Here is a 20,671-nt window from a genome sequence, read left to right as displayed (position 1 = left end):
AGACGATTACAGGTAAGGGTTTTAATTGATTTTTTATTGAATTAAAGAAATAGTAACACAAGATAAGCTGACGCAGGGACACCCAGTACAAAACTATACTCCTTTAGCACTTCACGTCGGAGAGTTAGTCATTAGAACTCTTAGAAAAGGGCAATTATGTGGATGGTGTTGGACGATGAGACTATTGCAATATTATGGGGAGCAAAACTGCTGCTTCTGCTTCAACTGTCACGTGAAACTAGGCCCAACCTTAGTTGCTCCTCGAGCGCTTCCCAAGCCGCGATCCTTGCAATAACTCGGAAAGGTTCTCGGATTTAATTTGTTCCGTTTTCGACTGAACTGTTCCGATTGTGAATTGGTCCTGCTTAGCATTGTACCGTGCGCCAACAATAGTACCATACATTGCAACGTCGTTGCGTGGTACTTCCAGGGACTGGTGAATCAAGTTCATGTCTACCACATCACGGCCCTCGAGTGCAAACACCAGTGCCAGATAGTACAGCAGCGCTTTTTTGCGTGTATACTTCGTGACCTGATCGGTCGTATACGAAATGCTTTGCACACGCTGGAGAAAGAGCTGCCGGATTGGACCGTCCAGCACTTTGGTGAAGGACGAAACATTGCGGTTTTTCTTCGTTAACTGATACGCCTTGCGACTCGTCAGCAGCGCCAACACATCCATGTACATACACGTCCGAAGAATGGCAAGATTCGGTTCGGTCGTCGGTTCTTTCGATTGCATAACCGCTTTTACCTTAGTTTCGAGGTAGCTGTTGGCCATGTGGAAACTCTCGACTGGGATCTCCAGCAACTTTTTGGCGGATTCGGTTAGGCTGCGCCAAACATCCGCACCGATCACTTTCTGGGCATCGTACAGATAGGCCAGCGTTTTCGCGTTAGGGTTAGCCTTGGTGTGAAGCTCCTGCTGCAAATCGTCATTGCCCGTAGTGATTTTGGTCGTACACGAATCTTCCACATCCTTCACCACGGTCTCGGCCAACAGGGATTGCAGCTTCCCTTCCATCACGGACAGATCGATGCGGTTATTTATCGCCTTCTCCTGCATGTACGCCGCTCGGGGGTTGAACCTTCGCTGTAGATTCTGCAAACGGCAATTGTTCGTTTCCTTATCCGGCTGTTCGTACGACGGGCGATCGTGACTGACGTGCATCAAGGTGCTGGATCGAACCTCGAACAGCTTTATCTTGCCCGTCGTCCGGTTGCGCCGGGCCACGAACGTGTGCAACAGGTCGGGCTGTTGTGACTCCGCTGGATTCACCTTAATGTTACCGTAGTACATCTCTTTTTCACCCGTCACCAGGAGTACGTTACCAACGCCTTCACTCACCATCGATGCGCTTCGGTCGTGCGCTAGCAAACATTTCATATCGTGCTGTCTGTGTTCCAGGTATGTTCCAAAATTTTCCACTATGTATGATACAGAAAACATGCGTGAATTCAGGTGAGAACAAATTGTTCCGGTACAGAAACTTACATATAACCGGGTGGTTTTGCTGTGGACTTAATTCCACAATCTTTGTTATTTTGCTTGCCATGTTGCCAACACGTGTTGCCGACTTCACTTTCAGTAACGAAATTATCCTACGTACAGTTTTCTATCCCGAAATAGACACCGCAATCTGCCGAATGAACACTAAAGCTACTTATCTTCTGTTCTTATGAGGAGCTAAGCAATTTTCTTAGCAAAAGTACTTTATCTTTTGAAATTGGCGAACGAATGCATAAATAGAGCCGCTGATATTCACCTGACATTTCTCGTATGTTTGTTTACGTTTCACGCGGTAACGGTTTATGATGTACAGCTTGATTCTTTGCCAAATATAAACGTACTTTCCACGAAAAGAATACCCTTACAAAATTGTACATTTATGATACTACTTTTGTTTGTTAAGTGTATTGATGGAATAATGTAGAGCTATTGCATGAAAAGCGCTTTTCAATCGAGGAACGAAATTATCCGTGCGGATCTCTTGTGTCAAATGAAGCGAAATGTCAAAGCGGCAGTTCGTGCGGGGCCTGTTGCACGAACGCTGCGCAAACGCATTTGTTGCCAAACAAAGAGTCGTGTAAACAACCCATATGACATTTCCCGAAGTTTGCGTTCGGTTTTTGCTGTACGGACACGAAATTTAGCGCGTTTGCGCTTGTGTTGGTGTCGAATTTACCGTATCGAGCAATACGAATCGTTTTTTTACTCAATTTTGTCAATGTGTAGTGGCAATTGCAACCGCGATCGGAAAAGATCGAGAGCGAAAGAAGAACACACTCATGCACACAGTCCGTGAGGCCGTCGGTAAATGTTGTGCTCAGCTGTGGTGAAGCAACTTGCATGATGGCCGCTTGTAAGTCGGCCGTGGAGCAGTGAAATATTAGTGCATCATGTTGCATAAGGTAAGATAAAGTGTAGGATAATGTTTGGGACCTTTTCTAATATCATTTTTCTCTGGTTCCTTGTGTTTCAGACGACGATTCCAGGAGCGACCGACGGCGTCATTGGAAGCGTCATCCGCACAGTCATGTACTCAGCGAGGGAAGGCTGCATTCGTTCAGCCGTAAAAGTGTTTTTTTTTTCTATTGTTTCGCAGTGTTTTCACAGTTTCTATTTTCTAAGTGCAGTGAAAGTAGTGTGCAAGTGACCTTATAATTATTTTTATATAAAAAATAAAGTAAAGTATTTCGTATAGCAAGTGTTGTGCATCGTACTGTGTTTCCTTTGTCGCCGAAAGAACGAAAGAAATGGAAGGGAAAACTAACACTAACACATGGAAAGAAATATGTCTCGATACCCGAAGAGGACACGAACGCCGGAGGGACACGAACACGCACACATGTTCAAAACCTTCTCAATAACGACGCCTTTCGCGAAGGTATTGAGAAATTATTGAGAAGGTTTTGTATATGTATGGGTGGGATTTTGCCAGATGGGAAGAACAACAAAAACAAGATGTTCTTCGACGACCCACGTATGGAAAAGCAGTACGTTCCGTGAGCCAAAGGTCATTATCATTGGAAGCTGCATCCGTGGGAATCAAACGCAGCCGAGGTGGCCTAGTGTACCAATCGTAGTCATCATTTCGTCAGGATAACACAACGCGAAGTGCTCAAGCGTGCAGTGTTCGGTGTTTGATCCGGCAAACGGGCGTCAGGTTTCACAAGCGGCATTAACGTTACGGTTTCAGATATTCACCGTTAGTAGTACGCTTGAAAAACAGAACGGAAATGTTTAACCTATTCTCGGCGAAGGAGAAAACGACAACCACCGGAGTCGGGCCCCTGCAAGGCTACAAAATTACGGATGTTGAACGGAGTCGCAAGTACGGCGTGGCAGCTGATTCACTTCGCATGCTCCGGGCAAAGGCGTCCGAAAAATTCAAGGTAAATAACCTGATCGCCCTGGATTGTGTGTGGTTGTGTATGTGGCAAGGGACAATGGCATTGACCTGTTTGGCAGCTTGGCGTCCGATTGTGGCGTCGGTGATGCACCTATCGAGCTGTCGATGCATAAGCTGTAAGGTCAATGCTTTTTTATAGTCACCAGTACCATATCCGGGAATGATAATTGTCCTTGATGGGACTAAGATGGCACGGTAAAACTCGGTACGTAAATAGCTAATGTGTCAAGGTCATATTGGAAGTAAATCTTGCCTGACATTCTTGGGGGTTCGGTGTAATTCTTAAATCTAAGTAAAATGTATTATTTTAATTTCTTGTCTTAAAGATTTCGGAATGCCGTGTATATCTTGCCCAGGACGGGGTCGAGGTGACCGATGAGGAATATTTTCGGACATTACCGGCTCAGGTACTGTTCATCGTAGCGAGCAAGAATACGATCGTGAAAACCGGTATAATTTGTGTAATATCCAATCTATGCTAAGCGCAATGACCGGATCAGTTCATTTATGTCGAATTACAGATTTTGAGCTGATGTACAACGCGATTAAATCGGCCCACACCGATCTGTTGCATGCGGGCGAACTAGCACAACAATTCGTGAGCAATAATCAGCCGGAAATTTCGAAAATTCTTTACAACGCCCAGCGTGGCCGGGATGATCTGATTCAACGTAGCGCCCGAACAGAGCATGCAGAGTGGTTTGTAGGTAAGCGAGTAGCGATATTGTTGAAACGTTCGAAATCCACAATTCTTCACTATTCCATATGCTTTCGATTTTCCTCTGGAGGTATTGACGATCGTGCTGTGAAGACAAAGGAGGAAGTTATGAAGCGACGAGGACAGGACCGGATTCGTGGATATTTTTACAAAACGAAGGATGAGCTCACCAAATGCTCCATGTACCGTGCCAGCCCGATGGCACGAGAGCTAATTGATGAAATGCTCGAACTGTTCCGGCAGCTGCTGGTGGGATTTGACTATTTTAGCTGCATGTTTGATCGTAGCTGTCAGCGGCGGCTAGAACTGAAGCCGGATAATACCGATGAACCGGACGCACAACGGATTCCACCGAAACGTTTGAAGTTGCTGGTGCAGAACTCGCTCGGACCCAACTGCCGAATAGATCCGTACAATGTGGCACTTTGCAGTGAACTTGGAGACTTTCGATGTATGGGCGTGTGGAAGGATGAACGGTGCCGGTACGTTAGCCATCGTATCAATCCGTACGCTAGTCGGGAAAATTTGATCCTGTTCCAGGTGTGGAATCTGGACCATCAGATAGAGATCAGCCGAACCGTGTTGCCCTCGATACTGGACAACGTGGAACGCATGGTGTCGCGGGAAGGTGGCGCGATCTGCAAGCTGCATCGCCGTAAGGGCAAAACATTGTCTGTGATAACGTACTTTCTCGAGTTGTTTACACTCAGCAACCTGAAGCTGGTGCACATCGTTTGCCACGACAAGACCGTCCACGAGTTGATCTCGAACGGGACGATCATTTGCGATCGGTGTGAGGAGTATAAGTACATAAAGCAATTTCAACGTAACCTACGTTCCACGAAGGACGCACTGCTGTAGGACAGCCGGTTAGTTAAGTAGTGCCAACGATCTCGCGTAAATAAGTCAAATATTTAAGCCAAATATATATATTCTACGAATAAACGTTCACCTCATGTGCGCAATAATGTGTTCGCTATACTACCGGACAAGCGAGTTCCAGTTTATTTCTTTTGCTTTTGCGCAATTGTTAGGAGAAAGTAAAGAGAAACCGTTCATTATCGCATGCTAGTTCATTTGGCCTTTATTCACATCAGTTCAGTTCATGTTGGACTATTCTTAATATATGACCTTTTTTGCATTTACAATGTTGAACATCCTTATTCGTCTACAAAACACAATTAAACAAACAATTTCGATTTACATTATTTTTTACAACATACACTCGCACATAATAAAACTGATACTGTCTAAAATATTAAATCAAATGGCGGAATCTCCGCTAGTGGCAAATCAGGTAGATCCAACGGTTTTAGGGTTTGCTCCTTCATGAACTCATGCACCGCAGGCGGGTAAACATCCAGGTCCGGTAGATCGCGCAGATCCGGACGGACCATGGACAATGGCTTACGTTTGACCTCATACGGTACTCCATTGCAATCGATCATCCGTTCCAGGAGATCATCCGGCAGGCAGGCCGCTTGCCCCCAGGCGTATTCAGCATGTTGGGGAGAGAACACATCATAGGAACTGCGGGACGGTTTGCGAGGTGCAGCTTTTTCCTTGTCTAGCCCTATTGTATGCAAAATGCTACTCGTGGCTGATTTGATCTTTTTTTCCTGCTTATGGCTGCCTTTCCCTTTGCCATCCTGGTGCACAATGGTACGGTGTGTCTTATTTTTATTGGTTAGATCTTTCAGCGCAACAGCGGACGAGGATCGCGGTTCGCTTCCTTTTAGCGATTGAATATTTTCTGTGAAAAAGGAAGATTCGTGTAATGCCGTATAGGACACCGTTGGCGAGGTATGCTAAATTGAAACACTTACTTCCCGCGATTTGATTTTCGTTGGCCTTATTCTCGTTAAAAATTGCAAACGCTCGCGCAGATGCCATTTTGAAAAGCTTCTCGAGATAACAGCGTGACGCCTCGAATTAGAATAAGTTGTGCAATAGATGCTGCGACAGATGCAAACGGGAATCGTTGTAATAAATATCTTCGCTTGCTTTAACTTACCGAGTTTGGGAGGAAGTACCTCTTTTGAGAAGAAAAAAGCGCGTAGCTTCCTTTTGAACGGCACAGCTGTCAGATGAAATATGAAAAAATCAACGTGACAATATAAACGGATCCATTGTCAAACGGGTTGCTATAAATGTTCCATAAAACACTGAACTGAAATTATACCAGCATTTAAACTTCAATAAAACTGCACTGGAAATAAATATGTAAAAATACGGTTGGTTATTTGCACGATGGTGTACGATATAGCATAACGATATACGAGTGAGATGTTTAACACGTTCAGCGTCGCATCATTCAAAATTGGGTGATGCTCTATGGAAATCGCCTTGGACGTTTTTGACACGGCGCTGAACGTGTTAATTAAATTTCACACGTTAGATAGAGAGTCAGACATGAGGAAACGACGCAATGCTGAAGGGTCCAGGAATGCCTTTTCTTTTTTGAAAGCATTCGAAGGACGATAGATATGATATACATGGTTACGATGGACAAAACATCTAGCCATTAAAAAACAATAATAAACAATACGTCAATAATTCTTGCTTGGAACGAACTAACTATAAAGCATCTTAATTCTTAAATCCTTCTTCTGCTTTGCGTAAACGACTTACTTGGTAATGCCTACCATTTCTGGATGGCTAGACTTATTTTACCACGTAGCCGGATAGTCAGTCCTACCTACGAGGTAACGAACCGGCTTGGATTTCTCGGTTTTGCCCTACAGGGATCTGTGCCGCCGCCAATAAACCACCAGATCGTACCCAAAGCAATATGTCTTCCTTTGATAAGATGTCTTCCATTGAGCTCATGAAAATTCGCAAGGGGCCATCGTCCTCCCAATATATTATCGAAACTCCAGCTATAGATGCCTTCACTCGATAGCATCGTTGGAACGAATTATGGTTGAAACTTGTTGCATGAAATACTCTTTTACTTCACGAAATACGCGACTTCTTTCGTAGTCGGTAGTTCTTAGCTAGGTCGACCCTTTACCATAACCCAATTAATGATTTCGTGATCAATGATTGTGTTGCTAGCAAATCGACTGCAGGGTAAAGTTGCCAATTCAACACAGTATCACTTAGGAATTGGAATCATTAAATCGTAGAAAACGACAATTTGAAAGCCTCCCGCCGTTAATGAATGCATTCTTAATAATGAATTTGAATATTTCATTGATAAAATGAACAATTTCGAACTGTTATTTGATTTTTCTAAGCAATATTCATTAAGACAGTACAACAAATTAAAAAGAAAACGAGTTATATACTAGATGATACTATGTTTGGAACACTTTTCAATCAAATGTCAGTTACCTTGCACGAGTTAGCTTCCCATTTACCTTCTAAGAAATCCCCATTTTAGCAAACGGCAATGGATGTCGCCCCACGTTTGGCAACACCATTAACACATGTTGACGTCATCAGTAAAACCAGCCACAGTTCGTGCTATTTGTATGCATCAGGACGACCCCTCGACACGCTAAAATCTTCGCAAACCGAACACCGCCGCTATCCGCTGCTTGGTGCGAAGGATTAACATTTTGATTGGTTGCGTGAATCATTTCGCGTCCCATGGATCTTTCTTGAGAAGCTTCTTCATCTGTCGATCGACACGTAGCGGGGCAACTTTCCAGCCAAGTTGCGATTTTTCCAAAGGAAAAAAAAAACACGAGCCACCGACGAACACAAAACGGGGTAGATTGGTTGTCGGTGGCTCGTGCGATGCTTTGGCTGGCTGTGACTTGTTATGCTAATTTGTGGCATTTTCCCCTCTTTTTTCCCTGAAAAAATGAGTGATCCTCGTTACTTTTTACTCCGCTTACACCGCTGGATGACGGTGGATGGCTAGGCAAGCGAAAGGAAAATATGTGTGCGAAACGGGAGTTCAGTTCGAAAATTGCTGATTGTATTATGCAAACGTGTTTGAAGTTTTCTGCTCAGTATTCCACCGCTTTTGGTTAGGTATTGGCATTGATGCATTGACAGGTACGCAATTGTGATGCTTTTGAGCAGTACACAAGCAATTGCAAATGTAGATGGAAAATATGGACACAAAATAATAACTACGTTCACTCGTTTCAATGCGTCTTCAGTAAGACGAGTTGCGTTGTAATTACTGAGAGGTATGAGTTCTATTATTATAATCTACATTTAAAAAAATACTACACATCAAGTGAGACGTATAGATTTATTTTAAATTGAATGGATCATTGCATGTTTGTGAGCTTGTACTAACATATTGTAGACTTTTATTGATTAAAAACCATAGATTAGAGCGCATCCTTGAGAATTATTGTGAAATTGTGTCATTTTGCGGCATTGCTCTACAGAGCAGCACAAGATACCGTGCGATACGCATGTGACAATTTTGTGTTAAATATTCATGACTCTCAAGACAATCTTTACCACGACCCGGTAAACGATGAAGCTAAACTGGGGGTTAGCGACGATTTTTGTTCGGCTGTCGCGGATGACGTATGCGTGTGCTTAGGTGTCAATTTATCTATTTTTTTATCTAATTCATTCCAAATGTACTTAGAATTCTGATGAAATCAGAATTTGCGGCTCCGTATAGTGGGTACGCCGGGAAGGCATTACGTGCAGTTAGAACCTTCGGCACACGAGGAAGGCGTAACGCTGGCCGTACCATTTTTATTTACCATCGCACAACGAGGCCAATGTTTATGATGATGATGATGATGATGATTGCTGGAGCTAGTTGAAGAGCAACAGCCGACGGTATCGTTCAGCGAGACCGTCAGATACAGTAACCACACCGCAGGATGCACGAGATGCTTACGCTTATGGAAATTCCGACCGCTTATTCATATTCAAGCCTAATGTTTGCCGTTCCCTAACAGATGGCGTACAATTTCGGCACAAGCTGCCCGTAGCTGATGGGTAAGATCCTGTAGGAATAGTACCGCGTGGCTATATCCACGCAGCATTAGCAATTGCTGAGATAAATGGTTACTGGCGGGCTGACAAATGAAATAGAGACCCAGACACCGAAGTGAGGTGTGGAGTTGATCGTTTGAGGGCTCTCCTTGGGCGGAAGTCGTTTTATGATCTAGCCTTATTTTAAAATCCTATCCAAAGACACAGATCAAGAATAGTTGTATAGGAAGAATAATAATTTGTGATTGACTTATTTCAAATGACGTCGAACCTAAAGTGTCGTTAAATGTTCTTATTCCTTGTTTCTTAAATTTCACATTAATTGAAACTCTTCAGACATCTAGCAAAGAACAAACTGCAGCAAAGACATAAGAGAAAAATTGAGTAGTTTTGAAAATCTGTTGCTCTCAGTTGTAGCGTCATAATTACCGAGGAAGTGTCTCTGTTTACGGGTCGTTTGAAGTTATATCTATCCGCCACATCCGTGGTATATTGTCGGACTTCCATTTAAATCTATTCAGCTATACCTTCTCCTCCGGTGATCTTATTCGGCGTAATGGGCTTAGAATAGAACGCAATTCTTCTTAATAGGTGCAGGGCCACGAGAGTTAACAAATTGCTGACAAATTTGTCAAGTGATAAAATCAGCTTGTGAATTGCGAAAAACCACTATTCTGTAGCCGCGCACAATTGTACTCTTTGACAAAGTAGATTTACAAGAAAAATCACATGATCGTAGCAGCTTTCGATAGTTGTTTCCCAAAAAAAAAACATTGCATACCTTCCAGTAGTATGCAGTACCAGGAGCTACCTCTTCCGTGGATGCTCTCCTGGTACTATACATTCGGAAACTGGTAGTTTTCGAAGAAATTTTTCACGACCAACGGGAAAGTTAGTGTTTAAATATTGCATACCTTTCGGCGGTTTTCGACCAAAATTGCTGTACCAGGTGCTACCTCTTCCGTGAATGCTTTCCTGGTATCGGTAATCTGAAAACAGCTGGTTTGTATGGAATTTCGTACCAGCTGACGGGAAGTTTGAGCAAAATGAAGGATGCTTTCCGTTTCATCCATCTTCCTTACACTAGCGATCGCTCTCACGGATTTGATAGTATGCAATGCAATAGTGATGGGCAAATTTATTCCACACTGCAGGTGTCCCTCTTGAAAAACATGCTCTCCTAAAACATGTCCAAAACATCAACATGAGCGAAACAGGTTTCTAAGAAATTTCTCTGATTGTTACCGTAAAGTAAACCGATTGGAAACTGTACCTTGGGCGAAAAATCGTAGAAGGCGTTGGACTAATCAGGAATCGTAAATGTACGTAAATCGTAGAAAATGTGATCCAAGTAGTGGCGTTATGGTTCTCCTTAGCACATACAAACGTTTATATATAGAGACTAGCTTAGCGGCCCGGTTACAGGGCTACGCAACAGAACTCTGAGGTGTACGCAAGGGAGTTTTCTTTCCGAGACTTTGCTGGTGTTGTTAAATCATGTTTGAAGTACACCTCCCTAACACCGATCATGCCGTAGCAAAATTATGGGCTCCCCCCTCCAAGGAGATTGATCCTACACTGTACGCTATTATAGCGGACCGCTATAACCCGGAAAAAATCCGCGTATCTCGAATTTCCGGGAAAGTTAAATCCTGGTGCAATTTCGTTTGTACTTCGAAGGCACAGAGCAGACTTCTTTCTCTGAACTTAATTCAATGGTATGACTTGTTTAAAGAATACATTTAAATAAAATAATGAGAAAACCATAAGAGAAAGTAAGGTATTTTCGACCAATGTTTCACCGTTTTGCTTAGATTGTGTGCTATAAACTAACTAATATGTTAAATTTTAAATCTGTTTTCGTGTGACCAGAAGCAGATTTGCAGAATAAAGAATGTAGAAGTTATATGTATGATCAGTTCAGCTGTATCCAGCCTGCACGAGCTTTCTGAACATGATCATTTCCTGCTCGAAGTAAGTCCCAATAGTGAACACACACATGCAATAGTGCAATAGTGAAGTTTCATTGGATTGTTCTCCAAAAATATTCCGTTGCGTGTTCTATCAACACACAAAAAAGCTATCCGATTGGCAAATGACGGAATGATTGGCGGAGTTGTAAAAATCACTCTTGCCTGCATTTTGCAGATGATAACTCCGGTGTGTGACTCCGGTTCGGTTAATCTTGTCCCCATAAATCATCCCCACTAGTGTTGCGAACCCCGTTGACCCGGGCGATCCGCTGGCTAGCTGGCCCATAATCACTTGTTCGTGTCTTTTGATGAAGTGTTACGCACCGTGCCCGTAGGGAGGGAGCGTTTGTGGGTTGAGTGTGGGTGGGTGGTTTCATTTTTTTGTTGCTGTTTGCCATAGTTATTTATATCCGATTTTAGTCGAGTCGAGAGCCACCGTGGGCCAGCAGGCATTCGCGCATCAATCCAGGCTCCCGCATGTCGCACCGCAACACGCTGTGTAAATGATGCTGTTCAATAATCTGCCGTATTTACACACTTTGCAGTGATTCTTTTCTGTTTTTTTGTTTTGCTCACCACACGGGACTCGGGGTTCGGATTCTGTGGGTCTGTGTGATTTATACATTTTATGAATGAGTGTATTTTGTTTTTCACATTTGTGATTTTTTTTGAGTATTGGTCGCCGAACGAGAAATATTTGTGTGCAGGAGCGTCCATTGTTGCCTGTTCTGCTGCATCACTTTTTATCGCTTGTTCGTCAGACATGATTTTGGGTTTTTCATTTTATATATCCCACGAATATCGCTTTTCGTGCGTTTCATTGGTTGAGGTTGGTTCAAGCGGATAAAGCTGATGTTACCTCTTTTTTTGTCTTTCATTTGGTGCTTTGGAGCCACTTTTTTTAAAATTGCCATCCTCGTGTATTATTCCGCCACCGTACGCCTGCATCAAGGGTACGATCGGGACCAGGGGGTAAGGTCAGTTTGCCTCCGTTTACGCTACGGGCGAAAGTCAATTTTTGTCACTGCATCAACGAGCTGCCCCACCGACGCCCCATTTCTGCCCGAGGAATTAATAAATTAACACAAATTTAATCCAAAACATTCGCTCCATAAATAATGCTCGAACACAAAGTATTTATGCCAAATCGACAGCGGCACGACAGCGCGCCTGAATGCGTAAAGCGTCAACAAAAAGCCGAAATCTCGCGCAATGTTGCACATTAATGACTCGACATGATGATTTTCATTGTCTGGCTTGAAAAAAGAGAAATCCTGAAAAGTAACTCGGATTTATGTTTGTGCTTGCTGGTCTCTCTCGGGCTGGGGTGACTATTACTCCTTTAATTGTTTATCTTTTTGTACTGCTGGCCAAATGCGGTGGTTAAAAAAAATACATGACAAATGTGTATGCCTTTTTTTTGTTGGTTATCGTTTTATCGAATCTCTAATAAAAAATATCGTTGATAGTTGTGAAAAATTCATAGTAACAAATTTACATTCAGCACTGTTTGCAATCCAAATACTGTCAATGAATCATATTAATAAGTTTAATCATGGTAACGAATATATAAAAATCATATCATGCAGGATTATTTTAATTTTCTCGTGAAAGTAGGATCAATGAACCTTCTAGGTTCCTTGAAGAAAAGAACTTGGTTCCGTTCTGTTCCGAAAAATTGGGACTTTCCCATCACTAATAATAATACAGGCAGTCCCCGGGATTCGAGAATACGGAGATTCGCAGGTTTTTTAAATTTGACGGCTGAGCAGGTTTGAAAAAAATCTCCCACAAAAGGAACGTAATGAACCTAAAAGGGTTCGGAACGAAATTCCCATCACTAATAATAATACGTAGAATTAATTGGACACAATTCCTAAACAGAGTCAGCGTTTTCTTTTCCTGACAGTCAACTGTTAATGATTCCCTTTTCAATTCAACCAGCAGGATTATCACAACCGAAAAGGATATTAAGAGCAATTCCTTATTTCGATTATCACGGCTATCTGGCCGAATTTAATCGCATTCAATTTTCCTTCCAACTATTGATGTTTCACAATGCGTCAGCTCTTCCACGGCCTGTTTTGCCATCCATGTACATTCATGCTTCCCATTGCTTTACCATTTGGGCAACAAAAAAAAATCAATTTCACATTAAGGTATGATAAGCACTGTTCCTTCGTTGAACCTACAGCGACGATACGATGCAAATCCGCACGTGGTAAGCGGTACGACAGTTTCCTCAATCTGATGGAATTGGTGCATGTTTGTTTGTCTTTCGCTATTAGATTGAATGGGCTGAAGATCTATTCGATTCGTTCGAACGGGTGTTTTCGGTCGGTGTTTGAACACGAACCGCTTTGGCGCCTTGGCGTCGTCTCACTGATGGGCTCGTTCGCGCCGGTCCTTTAGCACCACAGGTCCGTTCGCTTTGCCGTTGACCCGAACGGAAAGGATTTAGCGAAAGGCGATGAAAGCTCCAATGCATTTCCAATTTGTCGCCTTTTTTCACGCTCTTTCGTTTAACCGAAATTGCACAAGCAACGGGCGCGTTTGTCTCTGCCGACAGATAGATGGTATGGGCAGCAGTGTAGCAAGAACAGGGTAATGTGTTTTTTTGTTGTTGTTGTTGGCCTCTTTCGTTCGACGGTTATCTCGGCGATTCTTGTCATCGCAGCCATATCTTTGGGTTCACTGTTAGCCAAAGTGATAAAGATGCTGAAGCACTGGAGACTGGGGACGGGCCCATTGTTTGCCAAGCGTAGTTTAAATGGCTAAGGATCACTCGCTCGAGCAATAAGGGTCCCTGATCCGTGGACAATCAAACCAAACAACTTACAAGTCATTCGTCCACTTCGTTGCTTGCTGAGTATGTTTGACGATCGATTGGCTTTGTTCTGAAAGATTATTAGATGATGTTGCCGTCAGATTGAATTTGGTGCCGGGCTGGATAATCGAGTGAGTTGATTTGGGCATCATGTATTACGGTACGATTGGAACATGAATGAGGTTGAAAGCGATACGACACACATGTTCTGCTTTAAAATAAATGAAAGTCACAGAAATTTTGACTTACAGAACTGGAAAAAAGCTGTTAGACAGTTAATAAAGCAAGGAGTAAATTGTGAGAATGGGAAATCTGTGAGCAAATAATTTGATATGAAAGATAAAAACAAGGTCTACAAGAACAAGCAATAGGATTAACTGTTAAAAACTTCAAACCCTTTAACACCTTGACTGCCATGTCACCCAATTTCGGGTGACGTCTTCCAACGCATTAGGCCTGCGTCACCCACATTTTGGGGTGACAGCAAACCCGCTTAAAGCTAATAAATTAACAAAGTAACTTTAAATTGCGTCTGTTTGTGAAAAGTTCTATTTACGGGAAATCGAAGAGATATTCACTTTTTTTTATTACTCGTAGTAAATCAGCCTGCTTGATAGGCCCAGAACGATTATGCTTGTATATGTAGACATAATATTGTAATATTATTGATAATGTAATATGTTATCCATCATATTATCGTTTAATTTCTAGTGCTTTTTAATATGAACATTGACACAAGTGTGTTTAAAGTTTGACCGAAGAGAGACGGCCTTACGAAAGGGGATTTCGATTAGTTTCATCAATAAAAGCCTTGATATCAATCAATACGGAAACCCGTAATCGTTCGCCTATCTTTATCAACAATCAAGCCCAACTGTTTGTGTTTGTAGAGAAAATTGATTCCATTTAGTAGGTTAGTGTTTGACCGCTGAAAGGGATCGGCAGGGCGTTCGATTGAAACCATTGAGTGGATTGCTTGACATAACACTTATGCTGGCCCAACCGTCAACTCAACCGTTGCCTAAGTGACAGCCTTTATTCGAAATCGCTGTCATTACGCCAATTTGGCAATGAAGGACCGGAAGTAATTTCTGAGATTTAAGATTGCCCAATCCGATACTAGTGTGTGCAGTTTGTCCAGCCATCTTGCTCTGAATCTATCGTGAACAGTTGATGAGTCAAAAGTTTTCTGTTTTTCGTAATCATGAAAAGAAGCGGCTGTTAGCGATGGAAATGATATCCATTGTTTGAATTTGTGATCTAATGGCGTATTGAAATCCTTTTTATCATTTGAGAATGTTTAAGCAATAAGTTGTGGGTAATTGATGGAAAGAATGTTCGTCAGCACAGTATCCACTACCACTACCACTAGTACATTTTGCATAACTTTTGCGGTTCTTATCAGCTTTTATACAACAGTTTTATTTTTCTTCAAACTCAATGAGCTCAATATTGAAAGTGAAAAAGTGTCAGAACTCATCCAGATTTTTTTTTGCCACCGCTCAGATAACACGAACCTAAGCGTATACCATTCTATCGTGGAATCTTTTGTCTTTCGGGAAAAAAGCTGCTCTTTCTATGCAGAGCGAACACCGAGTGAAACAAAAACATTTTGTACAGGTGGAACCATCGAGCTAGAAGAACCATTCTGTCTGGCTGTCCTTTGTGGTGCCCACATTTTAGTGGCCCTTCGACATACCACTTCTTGGGCAATGTTCACCAAAGATGTCCCAGGTGTCCCGTAGAAAGGGGCCAGCTTCGTGAAGTGTTGCAGCGAAGAGAGGATGCGTCAAAAGACACAAGCGCAATGTACAGCGTGTGGCTTGAAGGATGACAGCCTTAGATTGCTTTTCATGCTTTTGATATCAAGTATGCACTTTTTAGCACCCTTTACCTTTACAAAGACGTAAAGTGCATCCAGCGTTTGAATTGAATGTTGAAAGTAACTCTTGTTATCCGATACGGGCATGGTAAAGACCCCCTTTTGGCTCGAGTTTGATGTTTGAGATTTGATAAAACAGTTTACGTTGAAACATATTGTTGAAAAACATTGTAACTTTGTAGGCTCTCATAGTACTTTTGTGATATTTTGACTAGTTTTTTGCTTTGGACACCAGTGTTGTTTACTTTACCGAAAAATGCTGAGGAACATCCATACCACAACAATTTGGTTGAGTCTGTTTTGACCTAAACCTGTCATACTGTTATCATCAATCAACACAGAAAGCCAACCAGTTTGACGGAACTCCATTCGGAAATAGTTCAAAACGCTGGCATACACCACACTGGTGGGCCATTCCGTTTCCGGTTTTTAGGGAATTTTTATCCGGCACGCGAACCACATGATCGACAAATTGGCTGGCGGGCTTGCGTCAGAAAGTTATGCTTGCCAGCTAGAACGAGTAGTTGGGGCGGAAACCACGAATCGTCCGGCTGCTTCCAAAATGTGTGCCGCAAGACATCGAGCTGCTCAAATGCGGCTGAACCGCACCACACCGTCAGCCGGCCTTCCCGGGGATTGATGGTTGTTTATGAGGGGCTCAAATCGGCGTGAATGATGTAAACGGTTCGGCGGCAGGACGGAAACTTCGATCCTTCCTTGCTAAGCAAAGCAAATAAATCTGGAGGAAATAGATTCAATCAATCAATTTACATTATGTTGCGTTTTACATATCTTTGCCAGCGACTGATACTGTTGTGTCGTGGCAGTCTAACGAGGGTGACCGGGTGACCGGGTATAGTGATTTATGAGGGTGACGATGATAAGTGTAAACCATAAACACGCAGCAATGTAAATACCGAATAAGCTAGATAATATTACTAGGTATTTTAGTAAATTTCACATAACGAGCTCAAATACTCAAATGTTCCAGAACCGGCGGATGGGTTAGAACAATACGTACTTCAACAAATTACGCCAACAAGTGTTGTTAATGAGTGAACAACGTTAAACGATAATACGAACATAATTAGGGTGCTTCATTAAAAACTATTTATGAAATTTGAATTTTTTGAAATTTTTTTGAATTTGATTTTTTTGCAGTTGAATATAACCACAACAAAAAAATATTAAAAATATGTTACGTTAGTTGTTGAGTGTGAATTAATAAGCGCAAAGATTTCCATCATAAGAAAAGACGTAAGGTTGCAACATGTGTGTATGAAACATTGGGAAGAGCTATTTTTTGTGCTGCAAAGAGGATAGAGCTGCAATGAGTTTATTCATGAAGAACGGCCAAGCCATATTGGTATTGAGTTTAAATTGATTTTAAAGACCAAATTGAGAAAAAAGGGAACTCATTATACTTAAAATTTGTTTATCACAGATGTTTCAAGAAATTTGACAGATATGATAAAGATTTAGTTGAACTAAAGTTCTAAAGTACTAAACTAAAGTAAAGTATTATTGTTTCAAACTTTTACAAACAACTATTTTTATTGGTTGAGATCTATTTCCTTCTCCAACCTATATAAATGTACTTTATCTTGGGTGTACTCGAAAAGTACTTTGATGTAGATTTTATCTTCTTCTCATCAAGAGCATGTAATACATGGAAATTACTCTGAAATGGCTAGTAAGTAAAGCAAAGAACAAATTGTGATGGAGACGCCCAGTACTTAGTGTGCAACAGAACGATCACGTGGAAAAAGGTCCATCATAATAGGCGTATGTATTGGTCATTACATTTGTATTTGAAAAAAGCTAAATAATATTAACATTAAATATTTAAATTTAATTTCTCAAACAGCCTCATTTTCCAAGTGCAGTACGATGTTATCCTATTGCAACCCAGCACATTAAATATCTTACGCAAACAATCCTCTATATATCTCGGTTTCTGAACATATCTAAATGAAGGTATTGTTTAAAAGTTTATAATATTGTATTATAACAGTTTAATGCCTTTTTAGTTGGAGATTTCATAGACCTGGAATATAATGGGTTAATGCAATGTAAAATTTTAGATATCTATGACCCAACTAATGTTCAACGTGATGGAGACGCCCAGTACTTAGTGCGCAACAGAACGATCACGTGGAAAAAAGATCCATCATAATAGGCGTATGTATTAGTCATTATATTTGTATTTTAAAAATAAGCTAAATAAAATTAACATTAAATATTTTAATTTGATTTCTCAAATAGCCTTATTTTCCAAGTGCAGTACGATGTTATCCTATTACGAAGATATATAAATGCAGTAATTGTTTATAAGTTTATAACATTTAATTATAACAGTTTAATGCCTTTTTGTTTGAGATTGCATGGACCTGGAATATAATGGGTTGCATGCAATGTAAAATTTTAGATTTTTATTTCCCAACTAATGCTCAACGTACAACGTGCGTTGTTTTGTTAAAAATAAAACTTCCAAGCACAAATGTTAATAAAACCCCCACGAGCTGTTTACGTCATACGACTGGAAATGAGTCTCTTTGTGCTAATTATCTGTTCTGTGCAAAACATTCCCCATATCGTATAGCCATCCATATCACCGCTTGTTTTGAATTAGTTTGTTTGCATCAATGATTTGCGTTACTGGTACTCGGCCCTGCACTGTGGGTGTGTGTTTTGTTTAGCAGCGGCGGATCAAAAACAAGTTCAGCTTCAGCCGAAAATGCAAACAAAAACAATACCATATGGTTCGTATGGTAATGCAATTTCACGCGCAGAAACGTTCCCAAGACCAACTAATAGACATGCTAGGACGTGCTGGTTTGCTTTTTGTTTTGTTTGTTTGCTGGGACAACATGAAGTCAAAGAAGGCACTGCTTCTTTCTATCCTTCGCCTGCACCCCGAACCGTAACGCGGTTTAATAGTCGACCGGCTGTATGTCTGCACATACGTCTCTTTCTGGTCGCTTCCTTCAGCCAGCTCTCGTCGGGCAGGCTATGAACTGAACTTTGGTCGACCAGGCACACGATTCACTTGCAGCGTTAGTTTCGCCGGTCTCTAATATTCGTTGTTCCACCATGCATATTACGTATGCAAATCATGGGGAAAAATATTTTCGTGATATTTACAATTACAGCACCCAGGCACCGGTTGTCCAGTGTCCGGGACATGCTAGTGTTGCAATAATATAAAACGCCTCACACTGTGAGCTGCCGAGTGCGCATAATGCAGAGTGGCCGTGCTAACACGCCTGCTAACATTCGCCATCTTGAACGCCACCGTTGCCTCCCACCCCCCCCTCCCCTAACCGGGAACTCGAAGATGAGGGAGAGCGGGAAGAGATGGGTAGAGCGCGGCAAAGGTGTCTTTGTGATATTGAATTCTGCCGCCCTCTGCGTCGCCGACGTGTTGCGTTTTTGGGAGGGCAGCTGGCAGCAAGCATGACGGAATGGTATTGAAAATAGGACCAAAACGTTATTTTCCCCTTTTTTGGGCTGGGAGTCTGGAGTGACCCGGTGTGGAGGAAGCGGGAGGACCCGGGACATGGGAAACGGGTTTCGAGTGCAAATGAAATGGTTTCTCTGCTCATGAATAGAAATCACTGCAATAGCAACTTCTATTGAAGCTTACGGTGCACAGCTTCCGCATCGGGCGCAGTGTGGAAGGTGAGACAGAACTGAGTGAGTAAAAATGGTTCACCCATAACCTGTATGTCATTCCCCAGCCCCAGGATGACATTCATGGTTCCGCGGGGTGGGGCTGAAACCGGGTTGGAGGAGCAAAAATAGCAACACATCTCCCCGGGCCGGGTGCCGGGGACAGGGAACGTATTTTACTGAGCTTGCACCGACTGCACCGGCCCGATAGGACGCTAAGGTTGACGCAAGGTTGGTATTTTCATGCATATCGCGTACGGGAGTTTGTCTGGCCTTCGGGCGGCACAAGATGCTGCTTTTGAGGCTGAAATGAAGAAACTCTCCCGTCCTCAAAAAAAAAACAGCCAAACGAAATCAACCCAACTAAATTCAATTTGAGTATAATAGGAAAATTTCAATTGCTTGCCAGTGCCAGTGTGGATGACGTGTTGAACATGGTCCTAGTTTATGAAAACGAAAAGCAACACTACGACGATCAATGCCTCACACAGGGCGACGGGCACTCGTGTCTGGTCCAGCGATCGTCCAGGCACGCGTAACGCAGGGAGATCAACTTAACCTGAAATAAAGCAACATGCAAATTTCAACACATTTCCCTTTGGCCGAATTATGATCAGCACCACGTGCTTTGTTTGCTCTGCTCGAGTGCGATTAGACGAGTGGAGCTGTTAAAAATGGGCCGTCGATGTGTGTGTTGAGAAAGTTTGAAAAAATACCCCTTTCTTCGATAACTAATGACGACTACGACACTGTGGGTGGGGGTCCAGCATTCGGGCACTTATTAACATCTGCCGAAATTGATCTGCCGTGTTGCAATGCGAACCGATTGCATTTGCCTGTTTTGTTATTTCAGCCTAATGAAAACCAAACAGGAGTCCGGGAACCGTGTTGTTGGTGGGAACAACAGCGTTTTTGGAGCGTTTTATGCATGAGATATGAATTCGCGTCCACAGACACAAACACCATAGATGAAAGCGTACGAAATCCGTCCGAAAATTCGTCCGATGAACCCCGAACGGGTGACAGGGTGCCACGTGATTGATACATGGGGGGGAAAAAACGCTGATCTGATGGTATTTTGTTTCCAAACAGAGCAAACGTATCATTTTGCTAACCTGATTTGATACTGGTTGTTTACCAAGAAGCGGTAAAGGCTGGTTTTCTAATATTTTTTTCAATAATTCCATCTGCGTTGGTTGTTTTTAGGCAGCACCAATCAATCATAAACCTTGCGTGAATCGATGTTTGCTAATGGAACTCATTTTT

The 20,671-nt window shown here is 42.3% G+C and overlaps 3 protein-coding genes across 4 annotated transcripts; 1 reads left to right on the top strand and 2 right to left on the bottom strand.

The window, feature by feature from the left end:
* Positions 1 to 62: 62 nt before the first annotated feature.
* On the bottom strand, positions 63 to 1,736 carry LOC128304176 (uncharacterized). Its single transcript, XM_053041332.1, has 2 exons — positions 1,496 to 1,736; positions 63 to 1,428 (listed from the first exon to the last, which is right to left on the bottom strand). Exons 1-2 carry the CDS (start codon positions 1,554 to 1,556, stop codon positions 251 to 253), a joined length of 1,239 nt encoding a protein of 412 aa, XP_052897292.1. The 5' UTR covers positions 1,557 to 1,736; the 3' UTR covers positions 63 to 250.
* Positions 1,737 to 3,036: 1,300 nt separating this feature from the next.
* LOC128304013 (DNA fragmentation factor subunit beta) lies at positions 3,037 to 5,089 on the top strand. The gene is made up of 4 exons (XM_053041127.1): positions 3,037 to 3,396; positions 3,740 to 3,863; positions 3,935 to 4,120; positions 4,202 to 5,089. The coding sequence occupies exons 1-4, from the start codon at positions 3,241 to 3,243 to the stop codon at positions 4,990 to 4,992; spliced, it is 1,257 nt and encodes a 418-aa protein (XP_052897087.1). The 5' UTR covers positions 3,037 to 3,240; the 3' UTR covers positions 4,993 to 5,089.
* A 110-nt stretch (positions 5,090 to 5,199) lies between these two features.
* Positions 5,200 to 6,216, bottom strand: LOC128304029 (uncharacterized). Of its 2 annotated transcripts, XM_053041152.1 has the most exons (3): positions 6,165 to 6,216; positions 5,958 to 6,087; positions 5,200 to 5,884 (listed from the first exon to the last, which is right to left on the bottom strand). In XM_053041152.1, the coding sequence occupies exons 2-3, from the start codon at positions 6,022 to 6,024 to the stop codon at positions 5,382 to 5,384; spliced, it is 570 nt and encodes a 189-aa protein (XP_052897112.1). In that variant the 5' UTR covers positions 6,025 to 6,087; positions 6,165 to 6,216; the 3' UTR covers positions 5,200 to 5,381. The 2 variants fall into 2 exon arrangements, with proteins under 2 accessions (XP_052897112.1, XP_052897110.1); XM_053041150.1 differs by lacking the exon at positions 6,165 to 6,216 and having other exon boundaries at positions 5,958 to 6,139.
* Between the last annotated feature and the right edge of the window lie 14,455 nt (positions 6,217 to 20,671).

The sequence above is a fragment of the Anopheles moucheti genome, chromosome 3, assembly GCF_943734755.1.
Source record: "Anopheles moucheti chromosome 3, idAnoMoucSN_F20_07, whole genome shotgun sequence".
NCBI classification, from domain to species: Eukaryota; Metazoa; Arthropoda; class Insecta; order Diptera; family Culicidae; genus Anopheles; species Anopheles moucheti.
Note: the sequence above shows the minus strand (reverse complement) of the source record. Positions and strands in the feature narration are given on the sequence as shown.